Genomic DNA, 19,042 nt, shown 5'->3' with positions numbered 1-19,042 from the left:
GATTCATATCATTCTATGGCGCACGCTAAGGCATTGATACGAGAAAAAAAAACGTTTTGAGTTCTCTCCTGGTCCAAGCATGCAGATTGAAGAATTTTTCCTCGTATTTCCTCAGAAATTACAGAAACAAGAATGGTCAGTCTGTCTTTGATCAGAGAGCGGAGGACCCAGCCACGCACACAAAACAAATTAACAAAAAAAATCATACATGTTTTACTACAACAATACATTTACCGATCCCTAAATATATATATCATCACAAGTTGCTGAAGGTGTGTGTTCCCCGGTTGTATCCGTAGTAAGAGAGGTACCAGCGGACGAACTTCTTGAGCCCCATCTCCAGCGTCGTCGTGGGCTTGTACCCGAGCTGCTCCCTCGCCAGGCTGATGTTGGCATGCGTGAATGGCACGTCGCCATTGCCGGGCATCTCCACCACGTTCTTCTTCGCCTCCACCCTCAGGTACCTCTCCAGGATGGACACCAGCGTCGGCACCGTCACCGGCGCCGTGTTCCCCAGGTTGAAGATCCTGTACGGCGCCGGCCCTCGCTTCTTCCCCCCCGTCCCCGTGCTCCGGCCCGCCGTGTCGAGGGATGCCAGGCAGCCGCGCACGATGTCGTCGATGTAGGTGAAGTCCCTGGCGAGGTCGACGTGGTCCTTGCCCCGGTACACGGTGATGGGCTTCCCCTGGAGGATGTTGCGGGTGAAGGAGAAGTAGGCCATGTCGGGCCGGCCCCATGGGCCGTACACGGTGAAGAAGCGGAGGCCCGTTACGGAGAGGCCGTAGATGTGGTTGTAGGTGTGGGTGATCTCTTCCCCGGCCTTCTTCGTGGCGGCGTAGAGCGACGCCGGCCGGTCCGTGCGGTGCGCCTCGGAGAAGGGGACGAGGTCGTTGAGCCCGTAGACGGAGGAGGATGAGGCCCATACCACCGCGGGCTGCGGGTCCGCGTCCTTGCAGGCCTCCAGGAGGGAGACCAGGCCCGCGATGTTGGAGTGCACGTAGGAGGAAGGGTTCTCCATGGCGTAGCGCACCCCGGCCTGCGCCGCCAGGTGGAGCACGTGGGTGAAGGGGACGACGTCGAAGAGCTTGGCCAGGAGGCGGCCGTCGTTGATGTCGCCCTCGACGACGAAGACTCCGTGGGAGGCGAGCAGCGCGCGGCGGGCTTTTTTGAGGGAGGGGTCGTAGTACTTGTTGAAGTTGTCGATGCCGACGACGCCGTCGCCGCGCTTGCGGAGGGCGAGGGAGCAGTGGGTGCCGACGAATCCGGCGGCGCCGGTGACGAGGACGGAGAGCCCGGCCCCCTCGGCGGACCCGGGGGGGCGGCGCGGCGAGGCGGAGGCCCGGATCTGGCGCTCCCAGTGGAGGCCGCCCCAGGAGGCGGCGAAGTAGCGGGAGGAGGTGTCGACGAAGGAGTGGAAGCTGAGGTAGGTGGCCGTCATGGCGACGAGGAAGAGCGCCCAGAGGAACATGGTCCCCGTGGACGCGAAGCAGCGGTGCAGCTGCCGGCTCATGGCGCCGGCGCGCTCGATCTTCACCTTCCCCGGCGTCGACGGCAGCATGTCCTCCTCCAGCACCCCCCGCATCCTCTGCTCATATATGCAAAGCGATCCACCACACAGGAAACAAACTCAAATTGTATTTTGCTAGATCGATCGCCCCGCCCGCCCGCCAACGGCCGGCGACTCCTCGTCCGGCGATCCTCGATCGTACGATCGTCCTCCTCTCGGATCGATCGGGGCTCAGCTGCTCGTCGCAAATTGCGATCGGATCTTTGCGTGCGCTTGGATCGATCTGGTTGCGAGAGCGCTGTCGCCGATCATTCTCGTTTCCCCAAGAAATTTCCGGCGCCTGCTCAGGAAGGGGTTGGGTTATAAATAGGGGCTTCCTGGTTTTGTGCTTCGGGTCGGGGGCTCGGCGATGTTCGTGGACGCCCCTGTAATTTAGCCCCGTTTATTTTTAGCTAGACTCTCCGAAGAGGAGAAGAAGAGATGACGACGAGACTGCATGCTCTCTCTCTCTCTCGCTCGCTTCTTTGCTTCTGCTCAGACCTCACATCAGATAAGCGCGCTCGTTCAATCCATCCGAGGATTTCGAATACACAATCACTTCTCAAAGAAGGACTGCGCTGCGCTATGGGGCGAATGTTCGTGCCATAGGCGTTGGTGTCATGGTGTGGCCCTTCTTACTCACGCGCCTCATCCGATTTCTTTGCGCTGCCTCCGGCCAGTCCGCTCGACATCCTCGGCATCCCTACAACGATATCATCACGCAGCTCCGGCTTTGCATCGTTAAAAAATATCGGGAAAGGAAAAACACTGCTCAGGCAGTGGGAGGAGCTTAGGCAGATTGTGCTAAGTGTGTCCTACACTGCAGAGCAAGATCAGATGGTTTGGAAGTTACATACTTGCTCCGTCCAACAAATGATGTCTCAACTTTGACTAAATTTGAATGCATCTATACACTAAATCATGTCTAGGTACATTTAAATTTTGACAAACTTGAGACATCTTTTGTTTGAACTCTTTTGAGTACTTTCCACGGGAAGATGATATGGCGGCACATGAGCCAGCTAGGTTTAGTTTTCAATCGAATTCTTCTTGTTTTTAAGGACGATGGCCCCCCTAACTTTATTTTGCCTATATTGGCATACGATGCATCTATGTTTGATTTTTTTTTCAAAAAAAATGTATCTAAGTTTGCAATAAAGCTCACCAAATGGCTCCCAAATCCACATCGAGCTGAAAATCGTTGCTCTTCCAACAGAACATGCTACTTGCCACAAGGAGTGGCCAGGGATGTCGGCATGGCCATGAGGCCGTCAAATCCGAGATGGCAGCAACATGTCCGCGATGGAGACAACAATGCATCTTATGTCATTCATGGCAACCCTTCAACTATCACGGAAAGAATAATCCGCTTCAAATGAGACATCACATACATTGGCCTCAACCTGGGTTTGATTCCTAACGGGCTAGGGATACAATCACCCCCCTAATCATCTAATCAAAGGTTGATCGGTTCTGACGCGAACAAATTTTTGGGCAACATATGAATGATGAAACGACATTCTTAAAAGATAAACAACGAAACGACGAACCATTTAGACTCCCCGTCCATCTCGAGATCATAGATGACGTATTCTAGGGTATATGTTTGGTGCTTGTCCAAATTTGCTTTACTTAAATTTTGACAATTAATGCCATTTTGTTTTTTTTTTCGAAAAGGAGGGAACCCTCCTGCCTCTGCATCAATCGATGCACACAGTCATCATATTATTAAAATTCAGCACAATATCATCATTCAAAGTTACATCTCAAAAATAAAACAAGAGACCAAGAAAGTAGTCCGCCTAAAAAATAACAACATCATTTTGGTTTTATTTGGTTGATTGCCAATGAAAATCTTACCAATTAACCACCTCATGAATTTCTTCACATATTTTTCCTATCACTATTATTTTTGCTAACCATGGGTCAAACAAGTCCTTAACCAATTTGTTGCTGGCCTATGATTGATAGGCTTTAGAGTTTAGATGGGCAAGAACCAAAAGTACCCTAGACTCAATTCAAGTACCACCCAATAGTTAACACAGAGTCAGTCGCGCAAGCTGTATCACTTGCAGCAATTTTCCTGATTTCCAGAACGGATGCGCGTGGCCGTGGTGGTATAAACTATTTGCAGTACGCGAGTACGTCGTGCATTTGCGCGTATGCGTCTTTATTGTAATCGAGTAAAATCTTTATTCTTCCAAAAAAAAAGTAAAAATCTTTGTTCTTTAAAACTTTTGCGATGGCAATAAATCTGAAATACGCGGTATATTAATACAGTACAAGGCAAGAAAACGTTCTCTTCTCCCTGCTAGTATAATACCCCGTCGTCTCTTTTGATTTTCCTGACACTCTTTGCAGTGCCTTCACCGCACACCATCCCTCCCCTGGGCCGGATCTCCTCCCTCCAAATACCTTAACCATCAGTCCATCACTACACCAAAGTCCAAACCATGGCTTCGCCTGCGCCTCCCAATACACACATCACGGCATAGGCGCGGCTACGGGCTACCCCTATACCTTAATTACCATGGACGCATCCGCGTCTTCTTCCTCAGCGGCGGCGCCGCCAGCGCACCCGTCCGTGCTGGACACGATCCAGACGAAGCTAAGCCCGGGCGTGCTCCTGGTGGTGGCCATCCTGGCCATGGTGTTCTTCATCTTCGGCCTGCTCAACCTCCTCGTGCAGAACATCCTCCGCCTCCGCCGCGCGCGCCGGCGCCGCCTGCGCGTGGGCGACGCCGACGGCAGCCCGACGGCGCTGCAGGGCCAGCTGCAGCAGCTGTTCCACCTCCACGACGCCGGCGTCGACCAGGCCTTCATCGACGCGCTCCCCGTCTTCCTCTACCGCGACATCGTCAAGGGCGCCGGCAAGGAGGAAGACGGCGGGGGCGCGTTCGACTGCGCTGTGTGCCTGTGCGAGTTCGCCATGGACGACGGGCTCCGGCTGCTCCCGACCTGCGGCCACGCGTTCCACGTGCCCTGCATCGACGCCTGGCTTCTGTCCCACTCCACCTGCCCGCTCTGCCGCCGCAGCGTCCTCGCCGATCTCGACCTCGCGCCGGAGCCCTCCAGCCCGGCGCTGCTCGTCCTCGAGTCCGAAGTCACGGCCATGGAGGCATTGGGGGTTGACAACGAGGGGGCCCCGAAGGCAGAGGAGGACGAGGAGGTCGTCGAGGTGAAGCTTGGCAAGCTCAGGTGCGTGGACGGCATCGGCAATGGCGTCGCCGTGGAAACCACTGGCAGAAGCAGCGACGACAACGGCAACAACGGCAGGAGAAGCCTGGGGCAGAGGCGGTGCCTGTCCATGGGATCCTACGAGTACGTCATGGACGGCCGCGCCGCGCTGCGCGTCGCCATCAAGACGCCAAACAAGAAGCTGCAGAGCGCGAGCAGATCGCGGCGCCGGCGGCACGCGCTGTCGGACTTCGACTTCGGGTTCGGGAACGCCAAGAAATTAGGCGCGCCGGCGTGGGAAGCGGCCGTGAGAGACCAGGCGGCCGATGCTGTTGCTGCTGGATCAATGCGTTGCGGGGGCGAAGGTGCCGCGGCGGCAGGAAGCAGGCTGAAGAAGGACAGCTTCTCCGTGTCCAAGATCTGGATGGTGCCGGCGGCGGCGGCTGCAAGGAAGGAAGAGGGGCGGGCGTTGGTGGGCGGCGGGAGCAGGCGCTCGGTGTCGTTCCGGTGGCCGGCGATGGCGGCGGCCGAGGCGAGCAGGAGCAATGAAGGCGGGGACGTGGAGGCGCAGCCTGGGGGTGGAAGCTCCGGCAACATTGCCGGGGAGAGGACGGCGCCGTTGTGGGCCGCCGGCGGGTGGCAGACCAGCAGCAGCAGCGCCGGTAGCCATCCTTGACTTGCATTTGATCGGTCGCATTTCTTCTTCTCGAAATTCAGTTTTTCTTTTTAGTTACTCGGAACATGGAAGATTGATTGATTTTTCATATTTTTCTTATGCCTGTGATGATCCATTATTAGCAAATAGGAACATATCATTGATCGTACCTTGTGAGATTATCAAAAAGTTTTTGTGAAGCATTCGAACTAAGCTATTTTGGCTAGTAGTACTCTGGTTTGCAAGTTCGATCAGCAGAATTGGACCAACTTGGAAGCCACTCTTGAAGACAGGAAGCATCGATGGGCTTGAAACAAAACTGCAAGCCATTAATTGGCATTCAATGGCGTTAGTGGTGGCACATTTGACTTGCAAATAAACCAGGTGGGCGCATGTGCTTGTGCATGTGACGAGAAGGTGACAGGAAGCTGGACGGGGCGTTTCAAAATTCTGTTCTTCCAATCTTCCCACGTTCGGTTGGTTCTGTTGGCTGTTCTTCTTCCAGACGGGGTGGAGTGCAGACAGGCTGTTGCTGTTGCAATGCAACACAGTAGTAGTTGCACTTTCCTCTGCATGCCATTGCAACGGTAAAAAAAAAACTGCAATCTCGACTGTATCATGTTTAACCGTCCATTTTGTTTTGCACATTTCTTGAATTAAAGTTGCACTCCCTCCGCCCAACAAAAGATGTTTCAAGTTTGTCAAAATTTGGATGCATCTAGACATTACTTAGTGTATAGATGCATTCAAATTTAGTCAAAATTGAGACATCCTTTGTTGGACGGAGGGACTACATAAATTTAAAATGTCACACTATTTAATTTCCACACATTAAAAAAATTCTACACAATAGGTCATCAACTTAGCAAATCCAATCTTTAAGTGAATGGAAACTACGCAAATTAAATTACATGCACACCAAGCTCGCAAGCTGGCGAGTCAAGTTTTTTGGTAGAACAGTGGACCACGCAGCTACAGTAAGGTGCACCTTTCAATTATTTTTTCTCCCCCGTTCCTAACCTGAGCAGGCGGATTGGAGGGGTTCATGCTACATGCATCATTAGCTCACAAGCACAAAAGCAGGCGAAGAAGAATTGACCAGATATGCATGCATCATGCATGTGTTAGTTAGCTAGGAATAGGATGCTGCTGGAAGCTGAGCTGAAGCTACTCTAGCAAGCAACATCATGATCTGGAGTGGATGACAAGGAATTAGGACAAAGGAAGCAAGCATGTGTGCTTCGGAAATGGTAGGCCTGCTTGAGATCCATGGGAGCAGAGGTCAACGATAAATAGGTCTGGGCCAACAAATCGCAAGAATGTTAGTGTGTTAACTGTTAACTCACACATTAGCAGATAAAATGGTCTGTGCCAACAAATAGCAAGTAATCCATCCGTTTCATAATTCCTGTCTTAAATTTGCCCAAAAATAGATGTATCTATTTTTAAAAAGTGTTATACATGTAAGATTTCGACAAAAATTATGGAACGGAGGTAGTATATATTTTAGTGTGTTAAGTAACATTAGTGCGAGTAGCTTAAAAGATCGGAGACGAATACTCTTCTAGCACATGGAGGAGTTGCTGAGAAATAGTCAAGAATTGCCATGATGAGTTGGATATAGAAAAACGTGTGTACTTTTTTTTTTGAAGGGATTACTCTCCCTGAGCTCTATATGCTGACTAATTTATTTATTTTTTAGAAACACAACACAAATGCAGACGCTCACAACACGTGGGAACACTCACCCCTATGAACGCACACACGCACACTCTATCCCTATGAGCACTTCCGAAAGACTAAGCCGGCAGATCTTAAAAGATTGACGAAGTCACCGCAGGCGTCTCGCTCTGACTAATTTTGTTTAGAAGACCGACAGATTTTCATTTGCTGCTTGTTAATAAATGATTACACATGAGTGCTTTTTTCAACAAAGATCTTAGAATAGAAGGCAGAGTAATTTGCAAATTAAATAGCACTCCTGCAAAGTCAGAGTAAACAAAGAGCTCAATTAGTGATCTCGTTTGATCGCTTCTCAAAAGCTCACCCCCGTCGCATGCTTGCTTGCTAGCTTCATCACCAACAACCCTTTGACTAGATCCCAAAAGGGGCTAATTTAAAGGGGATAGATGGTAAGCGTGACACAGTGCTACTGCTTCTCACTCATTAACCCTTTTGTCGGCGTGGAGACGACTCTGCCTTTTCTTTGTTGCTTCTTTAGATCTTCTCCTCTCGACGATCTTCTTTCTAATCCTATTGCATTTCAGCATTCAGCTCAAGCTACTGGGAGACCGTCTATGCTACTGGTTCAAGGAATTGTTACTCTGATTGTTGAATAGCAGCGTTCACCCCAGTACAAAAATATTTTTTTTTTGACCGAAGTCGGAAGGGGAGTTTAGATTAAAAAAAAGGGAGCCGAAAGAGTTCCAAGCCGTACAAGTCCCAACAGGGAAATTACAAAGGATAGGAAAGCCAACATTAAAACAAAGAGAAGGAAATTACAAGAGGGAAGAAAGGAATGCAACTAGTCAGGCCAAATTTCTAACCAACGATGAGCAGCGAGCTTCTCTTTCCCCTTGAGACAATGATACCAAATTTTCAGCATTTCAGAACAGTGCTTCGCAACAATTGTCCGGGGAACAATGCGATTATCAAAGACTTTGCGATTTCTTGCTAGCCAAATATTCCAAAGCACAGCAACAACAACCACCTCCCAGGCAGCCACCTTATCAGGAGCGGCAAGCGTTTTGCCAAGAGTAATAATATTCTCAACTTGTTCCATCCCTGAGATAACAACACCCAACAACTGACAGATGAGCAGAGAACGGGGACACACCAGGGCCAAATGTGTGGGAGATTCGCTCGTAGTACCGCCCAAAGGGCAATCATCATCAGCAAGAATATGTTGTTTCTTAAGCACAGATCTCACTTTAATTCTCCCTTTCAACCAGAGCCAAACAAACACCTTTTGCTTATTCGGAGCTGAACAACCCCAAAGAACAGAGCATGCAAGATCAGAGACACCCCCAAAGTTTTCAAGCTAATACAACGCCTTGACAGAGAAGGATTTTGATTGTTCCATCCTCCAAAATCTGTTGTCAGTCTCGCCTCTAATCGGAACCCAACCTGAAATCTGAGGAATGATGGCATTGTATTCAGAGCAAGCTCGGTCAGAACTAAGATGTCTCAAGAGAATATCCCACACTCCATTACTGTAATAGTTAGCCACCGAAATGTTTGGGCGAGTAGTATGAGAGTAAAGCGCCGGGAAGAGTTCAGCCAAAGTAGAGTTTAGGATCCAAACATCATGCCAAAAAGAAGTAGATTCCCCGTCACCAATATGAACAGCCACACGAGTTGTCGGTAGCAGCCCGCAAATTCATTAATTCTATTCCAAACCAAGCCTCCAGATCGTGTAATATCCCTGAGATCTCTCCTAGGATAGTGAGCTTTTTTAACCCAAAGAGCCCATGACGACCTTGGGTTAGTGTGGAGTCTGTGCACAAATTTAGCAAGGAGACATTTATTTTGAGTTGCAAGATTTTTAACTCCCAGCCCCCCTTCGTCAAACGGACGGCAAACTTGCTCCCAAGAGACCAAGCAATTGCTACCATTAGAGAATTTCTTTCCTTTCCAGAAAAAGGATCTTCGTAGCCTGTCAATTTTCTCAATAACCCACTTCGGCAAAGCAAGACAAGACATGAAATAGGCGGGACGGGCCGAGAGCACTGACTTGGTAAGAATCAGCCTTCCACCTCTAGAAATAAAATTCATGGAAAAGCTGGCCAATCTTTTGTCAACCGAAGAGATCAAAGGAACATAAGCTGTTTTAGGAAGTTTAGAATCTGAGAGTGGCAGAGCCAAGTAAGTTTGAGGGAATGAGGCAACCGGACAGCCGAAAACTTATGAAATTTCAGAAGCTTCTTCTGTCGAGAGATTGATGGGAATAAAAGCAGATTTAGTGAAATTAATATGCAGTCCTGAGAAGCTAGCAAAGCATCCAAAATTTCTTTGAGCAGCCGTGCCTGAAAGATATCTCCCTCCATCACAATCAAAGTATCGTCCGTGTACTGCAAAACAGGACAAGGCTGGTCCCTAAAAATGGGATGCTTCAGAGCACCATCAGCAGCAAATTTCTTGGTTGTTTGCTGTAGAACATCCACAATCAAAATGAACAAGAGAGTAGATAGTGGGTCACCTTGTCTCAATCCCCTCTTCAAATTGATCCATTTCCCAGGAATCCCATTAAGGATAACAGCAGTTTTGGCGGTATACAACAAGCTCTGTATCCACATACACCAAGTATCATCAAAGCTCCGGACTGACAAAATTTTAAAAAGAGCTTGCCAAGAAATAGTGTCAAAAGCTTTACGAAAATCTAACTTCAGAACTAGTGCCTTTTTCTTTCTTTGCCTGCAAGCTTTAACCAAATCCATGGCATATAAAAAGTTGTCCGCAATGCATCTAGATTTAATAAAACCAAATTGGTCATCATCCACGAGCTTGGTAATCACATTTTGCAATTTTGCCGCTAGAACTTTAGTAATCCACTTAACCAGATAATTCAACAAGGATATTGGACGGAAAGCACCTGGCGAACTGTCATTTTCTTTTTTTTGCAGTAAGATAATGAAAGATCTATTAATTCTGTCTAGCTGCAAACTCCCATGGAAAAACTGCGAAAAGAACAGCAAGATATCTTCTTTAACGATAGGCCAAAAATCTTGGAAGAAATCAGAGCCAAAGCCATCTGGGCCTGGACTTCTATCCCTTGGAATATTTTTTATAGCTTCATGAATCTCTTGGAGAGAAAAAGGCCGTGTGAGATCAGATAGATTCACATGACTTTCATACAGACAACCAATCTCAATGTCATTAGAAGACCAACCCTGTACCCCAACAAGCTCTTTGTAAAAGCCAGTGAGAATTTGTTGTTTTGCATCATGGGAAAAAATAGTAAATGTCATTATCATGAATAACCTTAATTTGATTGCTTCTCATTCTAGCCGAAGCTCTAGAGTGATAGAATCTGGTGTCTTCGTCCCCAAGGACACACCAATTAATTTTTTCCCGTTGTCTTGCAGCCACAGCAATAAAGTACAAAAATATTCACATGTCAATCCTATTTTTTTTGGATAAGAAGGCAGATAATTGTCTACCTTATGTATTCCAATGGACTCAAAAAGACCCTGGAAAATGGGTCAAAACGAAGAAGAAAAGAAAGGCGGGGATATCATGTTAATCCAATTCGTTTACCACAGAATCAATCACAAGCAACTACTGAGAAAAGAAAGCTCATTCTTATAAATATATCCTGTATTCACTTCAGTCCAATCTGCTGTGCCATTCAACACGGTGTGATATGCTCCTGTTATGAGAAGTATAAAGCAGGAAAAGCACAACGATCGACATGGATAATATTTAGCCTAATCATCTCTCGTTCATTTATAATTTTATACTCAGTATATGACTGTACGAGAACAGTTTTCACGAGTTGCATGCATGAAATGTCTGTTTCATACACATGAATGTTTTGCATAGAAGCATGAAGAAATATCAAATAATGTTTTTGTACAATCATTTTGTAGAATTTATATTATAAATTTAAGTATTAAATGTGATTTCTAAATTATATTTTCTGCGTTTTTAAGGCATGTAGCTTTATTGATTTAATAGTGAGAGTACAAAAGATCAAATAACTAAAACGGAAACTTACAATTATGATTCCTGATAAAAATTATCAAGATTGCTTCCGTCATTTATATCTCCATTTCTTTTCATATCTACGACAATAAAACTTCAGAAGATCAAACTTAAATATTGTACTAACTATAGGTTTTAGTATCTACATAAGTCGTTCACCCCAAACGTGAGAATTTAAGATCGTCGACGCATTAAGATGAGACTACCTATTGCAAGGTAGACTGTCGAACCACTGCTTCGTCATCGAAATGATATTACAGAAGGTTAAAATAACAAAAGTACAAACTGTGGTATCTAGTGGCTTCAAGGAGCAGATTGTGTCACCCGCAAAAAAAAAGAGCAGATTGTGATGACTAGTTAGGACATAGATAGAGCCAGAAGACCTCACAAAGAAATTTCACAAACATCTTTTTAAACAAAAACTACTTGACATAATTTTCTTTTTGAAACAAACTTGATGTCAGTTCCTGGTTTCTCAGTCTCCAATTCTGGATGCTTAATTGACAGTTGTGGGAGACGACCTGTCAACAAAAAAAAGTTGTGGGAGACGCGGGGAACTCCGACTTTTTTTTTAGTTTTTTTAGGGGATACTCCGAGGGTTTTTCTTCCCCGTAGTTTTTTTTAGGGGGGCCCGTAGCTTTTTTCTTTAGAACAACGATCTGGCTTTATTTATTCAACGAATAAAGTACATCTGATCGAATAAAGTACATCTGATCAAATATCTTTGAAGCCAACTTCTCTAGCTGCGTCTTTTGCATCTTGATTTTTCTCCAAATCTCTGGTGACGAAACAGTAGAAGACCAAAACTGCATAAGCTGAACTAACCTTGTAAGTTTTACTAAGCGGCATGAGCCACCCACCCCAGCGGGTGAGAACTTAAGATCGTTGAACATGCGGTGGCCGGGGACACACCCCTCGCAAGACAAGTTGTCAAAACATTGAGTCATCGCCGAACTGACGAGAAGACCAAAACGAAATTACGAGTTGTGAGATCCACAAACTCCATGAAGTAGACCATGATAGCCACGCGAACGGGGATGGAGTCGGGAGACAAAAAATCCGAGCGTTGTCGCATCTACTGTCAGGACGCCGTCGCGAAGGATACACAATACCTTATAAAAAAAGATACTAAGACGACGGCCACATGTTGATCCGTGGTTCCCTCACCTCCTGATGACCAAAAGGCTACCGGAGATGAGGGGAACCGACGAAGATGACACCGACAGCTTTTCTCCCTGTGGCGGCTAGGGTTGCACGAGCTCGACGGCTGTTACACCGGCCGGTGTTGGCTGGTGTCCTCAGGGGGCCCGTTCAGTGTCAATTGAATTTCCTGGTGTTCTGCTCCGCGATACATGCGTGGAATCGCAGCCCAAGGGGGCAAAGCCCAGTCGCACGACAACTCGCGTGGCTTCGAGAACGTATCCGACACGGGCGAACGGATCGCAGCACCCAAACCCGAGTCGCAAAATATATCCTCCTCTCTCCGTCTCGCATATACACCTCTCGATCGCCTCCCCGTCCACCAATCGCATCGCCGCCGTCTCCTACCCAACAACTCCCCGGCGCCGCCTCCGTCGCCATCGTGTCACTGAAGGCAAGACCGGCGAAGGTGAGGGACCGATCTCTTCTCACGCCCCCTCGAGGCCCCAAAACCCTAGATCTAGCTCGTTCGTGCCCGTGCCCGTGCTGGAGCTGGGTTTCGTCACCGTCTCAGATCTGCCGCTTTCCACCCGATTCCTGTCATGATCTGTTTTGTTTCTCGCTCGCTTCGCTGAAATCTAATGGCTCCCGGTACCTGGAATTGTTTGTTTGGTGATTGATAGGTAGGGTGGTCCGCTGCGATGGCGCGCGTGTACGTCGGCAACTTGGATCCTGCTGTGACGGCTCGGGAGCTCGAGGACGAGTTCCGGGTGTTTGGGGTTCTCCGGAGGTTAGTCATCCACCTTTGTTCTTTATCCTGTGCGATTATTCTAGTTTATACTTTAATTGCGGGTTTATGCGACTTCTTATCGTTGAGAAGCATAAGCGCGCAGTGAGCCCCGATCTAGAGCGAAATAATCAACTCGTTTTAAGGTTGGGTAGTGCTGTATTTCATTACCTAGTGAGCATTCGCTACTATTATTTATGCCCAAACAATTCTGCTGTCCTTCTTAGGTCCATTATTGCAGGATTTTTCATTGTCCTTAGTTCTTATGTCTAATGTGCTGAAGGGCTTGATTTGTACATCTTAGACTGGCTTTTGTCAGGAACTCGGGATAGTAGGGACACAAATAACAACTTCAAAGTATTTTGGTAGCATATGCTTTATCCCACTGGCCACTGGATCAAATCCTGAAGTGCCTGAATTGCTTATTTTCTTGATGTGCTTATTAATTAACACATCAGCTAAGCATGGTTATTTAGCTTTTGCATTCATAAAAGTATATTATGCGTGATGCTGATGTTACTGATACAGTCTGCTTATTTTCTTTTGTGGTAGCAGTGTATGGGTTGCACGAAAGCCACCTGGTTTTGCATTTATAGATTTTGATGACAGGAGGGATGCTCAAGATGCAATTCGTGATATAGACGGTATGTGACCAGTGCTTTTTGTTTAACATGTTCCGTCAGCTGTACTTGGAAATCTTCCTTCTTTCATGGTTGTCTATTTAAGTAAATGTGAGGGAGACACGTTTCAGCTTGTGAGTAATATCTATATTATGGTAGCATCATTTTTTTTGACAGCATATTTATGGTAACATCATTATAATATTGGATCATAGGCTTGTTTTGTTTACAGTTGTTGGAATTGACTTATTTGAACTTATAAAATGTCAATATTAATTTTTGTGGATCTGTTTTGTTGTGATGTTATATTCGCACATCGCTGTTCCTTTACAGAACAACAATTAGTTCCAAGTATAGCTAATTCAATTGTTTGCCTTTTTTACCTTTTAGGCAAGAATGGTTGGAGGGTTGAGCTGTCCCGTAATGCCAGCAGTGGGCGTGGTGGACGTGATCGATCTGGTGGGTCTGAGATGAAGTGTTATGAATGTGGTGAGTCTGGACACTTTGCTCGTGAATGCCGTTTGAGGATCGGTTCTGGGGGTCTAGGCAGTGGAAGGCGTCGCAGCAGGAGTCGGAGCCGCAGTCGCAGCAGGAGTCCTAGATACCGCAGGAGTCCAAGCTATAGCAGAAGGTAACCAAATTGTTACTGTTGAGGACATGCACTTAAAAATAACTCTCTTGCAATTTGCTTATAGCACTAATTTTAATAGACAATACTGTCTTTACCAGTAACTTGTGAAGTCTTCTTCCCTTTTTGGAAGAGGTGTAAATTTTGTGGGTAGGCTGGTATTCAGTTCATGGATGTACTAACTAAATGCTGGCCTGCCCACAAAATTTATACCCGAACAGGGCCTTAGTGACTGGCAGGTTATTTTTAAATACTGGTTATGCATTTTAAATTGTTTTATGTTCTGCGCTATAATAGTAATTACTCCATTCCAAAATTATAGATTGTGAGTTTACTAGATTGCATGAAAAGAAAAAAAAACATGAATCAACTCGTCTTTTGGTTCATAGTTAGGAATTCTGAGCTACATGTTGTTTCTTAATTTCCCTTTGTTTGAGGTTTGTCTACCTGTTGCCGCTGCCTACTTGCAGACTAAGTAGTGAGTAAGATAGTGATAAGTGGTTGCATGAACATGTTGTCACTTTCATCACCATAGTTATCTTGTTACGTTGTTTATTTGTTGTACTTGTTGTTTAAGTTTGCGTTTTTATACTAGTTCTGTAACTGTATTATACAACATGAAGAAAAATACATCTCATAGAAAGTAAATGCTTTGTAAACAGAAGTTACAGCCCTGCAGGGCGCTCCCCAAGGCGTCGTAGTGTGTCCCCCGCACGTGGACGCAGCATTAGCAGGTCACCAGTCCGTGGCCGTGATGAATCTCCCACCTATGGCAATGGGTAATGCAGATGCCATTAATTATTTTTCCCAGCTGCTGATACACCTTTCGTATTCTCCACTTATCTAATGCAATGTATAACTTTTATGGTTCCAGATATCGCCGCAGCAGGAGCTAGAGCTGTACCTGTCTGGACAGTGACGTTACAGATATTGCTCCAAACCCATCGGCTATGAACAGTGCCCTGTTTGAAACATCTGCCATCGACTGCTTGACTTTGGTGGTTAAGGTTCCCGTAACTTTTTCTGCCTCATTATGCTTGTGTTTGATTTCAATCACCTGAGAAACTATGGATGGATGTATTGTTTAACTAAGACCAGCTGTCTTTGTTTTGTGTGTTCAAAAGGCATCGTCCTGCACTGCTTAAACGACTCGGCCGGCTACGGCTTTCAGTTATCTCTCCATGGTTTTACTCTCCGCTCTTCGTTGCTCACATGCCCTCGCCTGCTCCATGCAAGCAAATGAGAAAACCTTGTGTAGTAGTTCCGGCAGACAGCCGCTCTTCGCTATGCCTATACTCTGTCAAAGAAGATGCTGCTCGTCGAAAAGCAGTAACTACCATTCTTATACAAAATTGGTAAGGTTTGATTGTGTTGATAAATGCAGCTTCTAAAAGTGTTAGAAGCACAAATCTCTTTGTAGGCCAGAGTCTCCAGGAACTGAATCTGCTGCCCAGAAGCTGCAGTATTCAGTTGGACGACTTGCTGCAGGAGTACAGCGAGAGGCTGTCTAGACTGCGGTGCTGACTGCTGAGTTCGGCACCTGGTGTCATTCTTCATGATACGTTCTTCGCTCTCAACTTACCCCCAGCATGCTGCTTCAACGCCCTTCCTGCCTTCTGCTACCTTCACTGCGGCACTGATTGATTTCCTCGTTGCTGTAGCATTAAGCCAAACGTTTTCCATTGGGATGTCAAATGGCATATATATGTGCATTAGATTGGTGCTACCTGTGAGGCCGAAATTTCAGATGCTATTTTGTTGGTCTTTGAAATATCATTTATATGTTATTTCACTTGTTTCTCAAGCGCCTGATCCTGGAAGCGATCTCTGCTCCCCCTGTGAACAATTTTGTTTGAATCTTTGCTGGAGCTTTTCTGCATTTCATTGTTTCTTTGTCGGTTCTTCAAATTTTGTCGGAGCGGCACGTGGTGTTAAAAAGTTGGTATTAGCAGTTGGTATTAGCATATACATTTCGGGATCAGCGGCCTCCGCTCCAGCAGAACATGATACCTGTTATGAATGAAATCTGTGTTTTGTTCCATTGATTGATGATTATATTTATTAAAGGGGAAGAGACACAAATACATGCATTGGTGTCTCAAGTTTTGACCAAAATTGGGACACGAAAAGTTAGAACACTAACCGCCTAATTAACTATTAATTAATCTTAATTGATCATAAATAATTATTCTCAACACTATCAATTTGCTCCGTTGATTTGTATATTCTTGAATCGTCATGGAATCTTTTAATCTTGTAATTTCCTCCAAAAACTCGGAAAAATATTGAGAAAATAATAATAATATCGATATGTTATGAAAACTCTTTTTAAAAACCTAATGGGAAAAATAAGGAGAAAATGATATAACATATTTTGAATAATGTTTCTTGATAATTCATGTCGAATTATCTGAACAATAAATATGTCTTGTATATTATCTAAAAAAACCCTGGTGGGAAAAGTAGAAAATATGACATATAATTTTATTTTAATATTGTCTCATTAAAAACCTTTTATGAGAAACCAGTGACTAAAACTTATAATAGAAAAAGAGTGCAATATGATGTTATGAACAGGTTAAAATTAGGTGAATACCCCCCTTGATGCTTGCAAAGTTTTAAGTCGTCGCATACCAATCCCATATACACATTTCTGAAATGTGGAGTTGGGTAAGGACTTAGTGAACAAATCTGCGAGGTTATCACATAATTTGGTTTGCAAGATATTTATCTCCCCATTTTGTTGTAATTCATGTGGATAGAATAGTTTAGGTGCAATATGTTTAGTTATATTGCTTTTTATATAACCTGTTTGCATCTGAGTAACACAAGCAGAATTATCCTCACAGATAATTGTTGGTGATTCAATCGAACCAATACCACACGATTGTTGTATGTGGTTAATCATTCTGCGTAGCCATACACTTTCACGAGATGCTTCGTATAAAGCTATTATTTCCGAATGATTTGTGGATGTAGCCACTAGAGTCTGCTTGGAAGACTTCCATGATATGGCTGTCCCACCGTGGCGCCCACGTGGCGCGGTCAATTCTATGTGGCAAAGGAACACAAGTCAACAAGTCAAGCCTCTCATGTCATGGTCAAAGGGTCAAATGAGTTAGAATAGAGGGCAAGAAAAGTGTGAGGAGGGGGCCCCTAGTCCATGGTGGACCATGGACCAAGCCCCCCTTTTCTCACATGGTGCGCACAAAAGCTATGAACCAAAGGAGCTACTTTTACCATTTTGCCCCCACTTTTCTCTCTCCTTCAAGGGTAGCCATGGTCTTTTGTCATGGACCCATTAGGGTATAAATACCCCCCATGGGGGCATGTACCATTCACTCTCACTTGAATAAACTCAAGGGGAGAGGGCTAGAGTGCTCCCTCTAAGGTTCGCTCTCGCACGTCGCTCTCGACTGAAAGTCGATCGGCCTCGAGGAAGCCTTCTAGGGGACTCTAGTTTCGAGGCCCCGAGCTGGCCTTGGTTGGCTCGGGCTTGAAGGAGAAGGGGTTGGGTTAGAATTTCGAGGGTATCCTAACCTCGATACTTGGAAAGACGCGTTCGGTCCAAGTACGAGGTGGCCCCGACGAACCTCTTGTTAAAAGGTGTCTTGGGAAGATCCGTTCGGCTCAAGCCCTTGGCTAACAACCCCCTCGAAGTCTTTCCTAACATAGGATTAAGTCGTACCCGCAGGGTCGACCGAACCTATTCAAAAAATATCAACGTGTCAACTTGTCCAAGTGTACGGTGACCTTCGCTATAAGGTCGGCGTACACGTCCTACTTTTATACCCGCACTTGTGCCATCAAGCATTGGCACCCCTTACCCTAATTGTTGTCGAGAACAACAACAAGACCATCTTGTGGATGCGTCGATTAATACCATGAAATACCTAAATGGTCCAGATAATGGTTGGATAGGATCACAAATATCACCTTGAATTCGTTCAAGGAACTGCAGTGGTTCCGCTTGTATTTTAAGATAAGAAGGTACAAAACCCTGAGATTTTGGGAATTTTGCTTTATTAAGATTATGACCAACAGAATTATTAATAATTTTCCGTATCATCCCGATACCGGGGTGACCAAGGCAATCCAAGTCTGGAATGTATTGACATTCTGAAAAATTATTTTATACGCAACATGGGCTACATGTTTTATGTATGTATAGTACAATCCGGACAATAAAGAAGGAATTGTTTCAAGAATTTGTTTGCCATATCCGTTTCTTTTTGTAAATAGGAGAAATTCCTCATTGTTGTCATCGTTGGTTTCAATATGAATCCCATTTTGACGGATATTCCTATAACTTATTAGGGTACGAGTTGAATCAGGATACAATAAAACGTCATTGATTATTACTTGTGTACCCATAGGAAGTGTGATGATGGCATGTCCAGAGCCAACAATTAATGTATCGCGTCCAGCGATTGTGAAAATATTCCCTTGCGTTTTAGTAAGGGTTTGAAAATATTTTGTTTCCCTAAGTATAGTGTTTGTGGTGGCGCTGTCCACAAGGCAAAGTTCTTCGTCCATTTTGGATTGACTCCATACAAAAACTACATATGGAAAAGGAATAATTTTAAATATCATTTTGAATAGATATATATCATACATACAAATTTATTTATGTATTAAATTGATAATACAATATCGTAATTTGCAATACATATGTCAAATATGTAGGTACCAAAGTGCTGATAAAATAATGTAATATTACAATATAGATGACAACGGTCACTATAATCTATTTACAACAATACTTAGGAACGTAAATATAGATAAA

At 45.3% G+C, this 19,042-nt stretch overlaps 3 protein-coding genes across 8 annotated transcripts; 2 read left to right on the top strand and 1 right to left on the bottom strand.

Moving 5' to 3' along the window:
- Window positions 1-86: 86 nt before the first annotated feature.
- LOC100846585 (UDP-glucuronate 4-epimerase 1) lies at window positions 87-2,046 on the bottom strand. Its single transcript, XM_003564127.4, has one exon. The coding sequence runs from the start codon at window positions 1,580-1,582 to the stop codon at window positions 257-259; it is 1,326 nt and encodes a 441-aa protein (XP_003564175.1). The 5' UTR covers window positions 1,583-2,046; the 3' UTR covers window positions 87-256.
- A 1,827-nt stretch (window positions 2,047-3,873) lies between these two features.
- On the top strand, window positions 3,874-5,604 carry LOC100843833 (RING-H2 finger protein ATL13). The gene has a single exon (XM_003560925.3). The coding sequence runs from the start codon at window positions 4,077-4,079 to the stop codon at window positions 5,397-5,399; it is 1,323 nt and encodes a 440-aa protein (XP_003560973.1). The 5' UTR covers window positions 3,874-4,076; the 3' UTR covers window positions 5,400-5,604.
- A 6,879-nt stretch (window positions 5,605-12,483) lies between these two features.
- On the top strand, window positions 12,484-16,065 carry LOC100846281 (serine/arginine-rich splicing factor RSZ21A). Of its 6 annotated transcripts, none has more exons than XR_001405261.2 (7): window positions 12,488-12,690; window positions 12,905-13,011; window positions 13,561-13,652; window positions 14,019-14,259; window positions 14,919-15,035; window positions 15,131-15,263; window positions 15,381-16,065. XR_001405261.2 is itself a non-coding variant. In XM_014896988.2 (6 exons), the coding sequence occupies exons 2-6, from the start codon at window positions 12,923-12,925 to the stop codon at window positions 15,150-15,152; spliced, it is 561 nt and encodes a 186-aa protein (XP_014752474.1). In that variant the 5' UTR covers window positions 12,484-12,690; window positions 12,909-12,922; the 3' UTR covers window positions 15,153-16,060. The 6 variants fall into 6 exon arrangements, 4 of the variants coding, with proteins under 4 accessions (XP_014752474.1, XP_014752473.1, XP_014752475.1 ...); XR_001405260.2 differs by having other exon boundaries at window positions 15,131-15,585; window positions 15,677-16,060; XM_014896988.2 differs by having other exon boundaries at window positions 12,484-12,690; window positions 12,909-13,011; window positions 15,131-16,060.
- The last annotated feature ends 2,977 nt before the right edge of the window (window positions 16,066-19,042 follow it).

This window comes from Brachypodium distachyon, chromosome 1, assembly GCF_000005505.3.
Source record: "Brachypodium distachyon strain Bd21 chromosome 1, Brachypodium_distachyon_v3.0, whole genome shotgun sequence".
NCBI lineage: Eukaryota > Viridiplantae > Streptophyta > Magnoliopsida > Poales > Poaceae > Brachypodium > Brachypodium distachyon.
Note: the sequence above shows the minus strand (reverse complement) of the source record. Positions and strands in the feature narration are given on the sequence as shown.

Bases quoted from the DNA above. Each gene is read 5' to 3' on its own strand.
- LOC100846585 (XM_003564127.4), bottom strand. From the start codon at position 1,582: ATGCGGGGGGTGCTGGAGGAGGACATGCTGCCGTCGACGCCGGGGAAG.
- LOC100843833 (XM_003560925.3), top strand. From the start codon at position 4,077: ATGGACGCATCCGCGTCTTCTTCCTCAGCGGCGGCGCCGCCAGCGCAC.
- LOC100846281 (XM_014896988.2), top strand. From the start codon at position 12,923: ATGGCGCGCGTGTACGTCGGCAACTTGGATCCTGCTGTGACGGCTCGG. The intron at 13,012-13,560 runs GTTAGTCATCCA...CTTTTGTGGTAG, and splicing joins GTGTTTGGGGTTCTCCGGAG to CAGTGTATGGGTTGCACGAA. The intron at 13,653-14,018 runs GTATGTGACCAG...TTTACCTTTTAG, and splicing joins TGCAATTCGTGATATAGACG to GCAAGAATGGTTGGAGGGTT.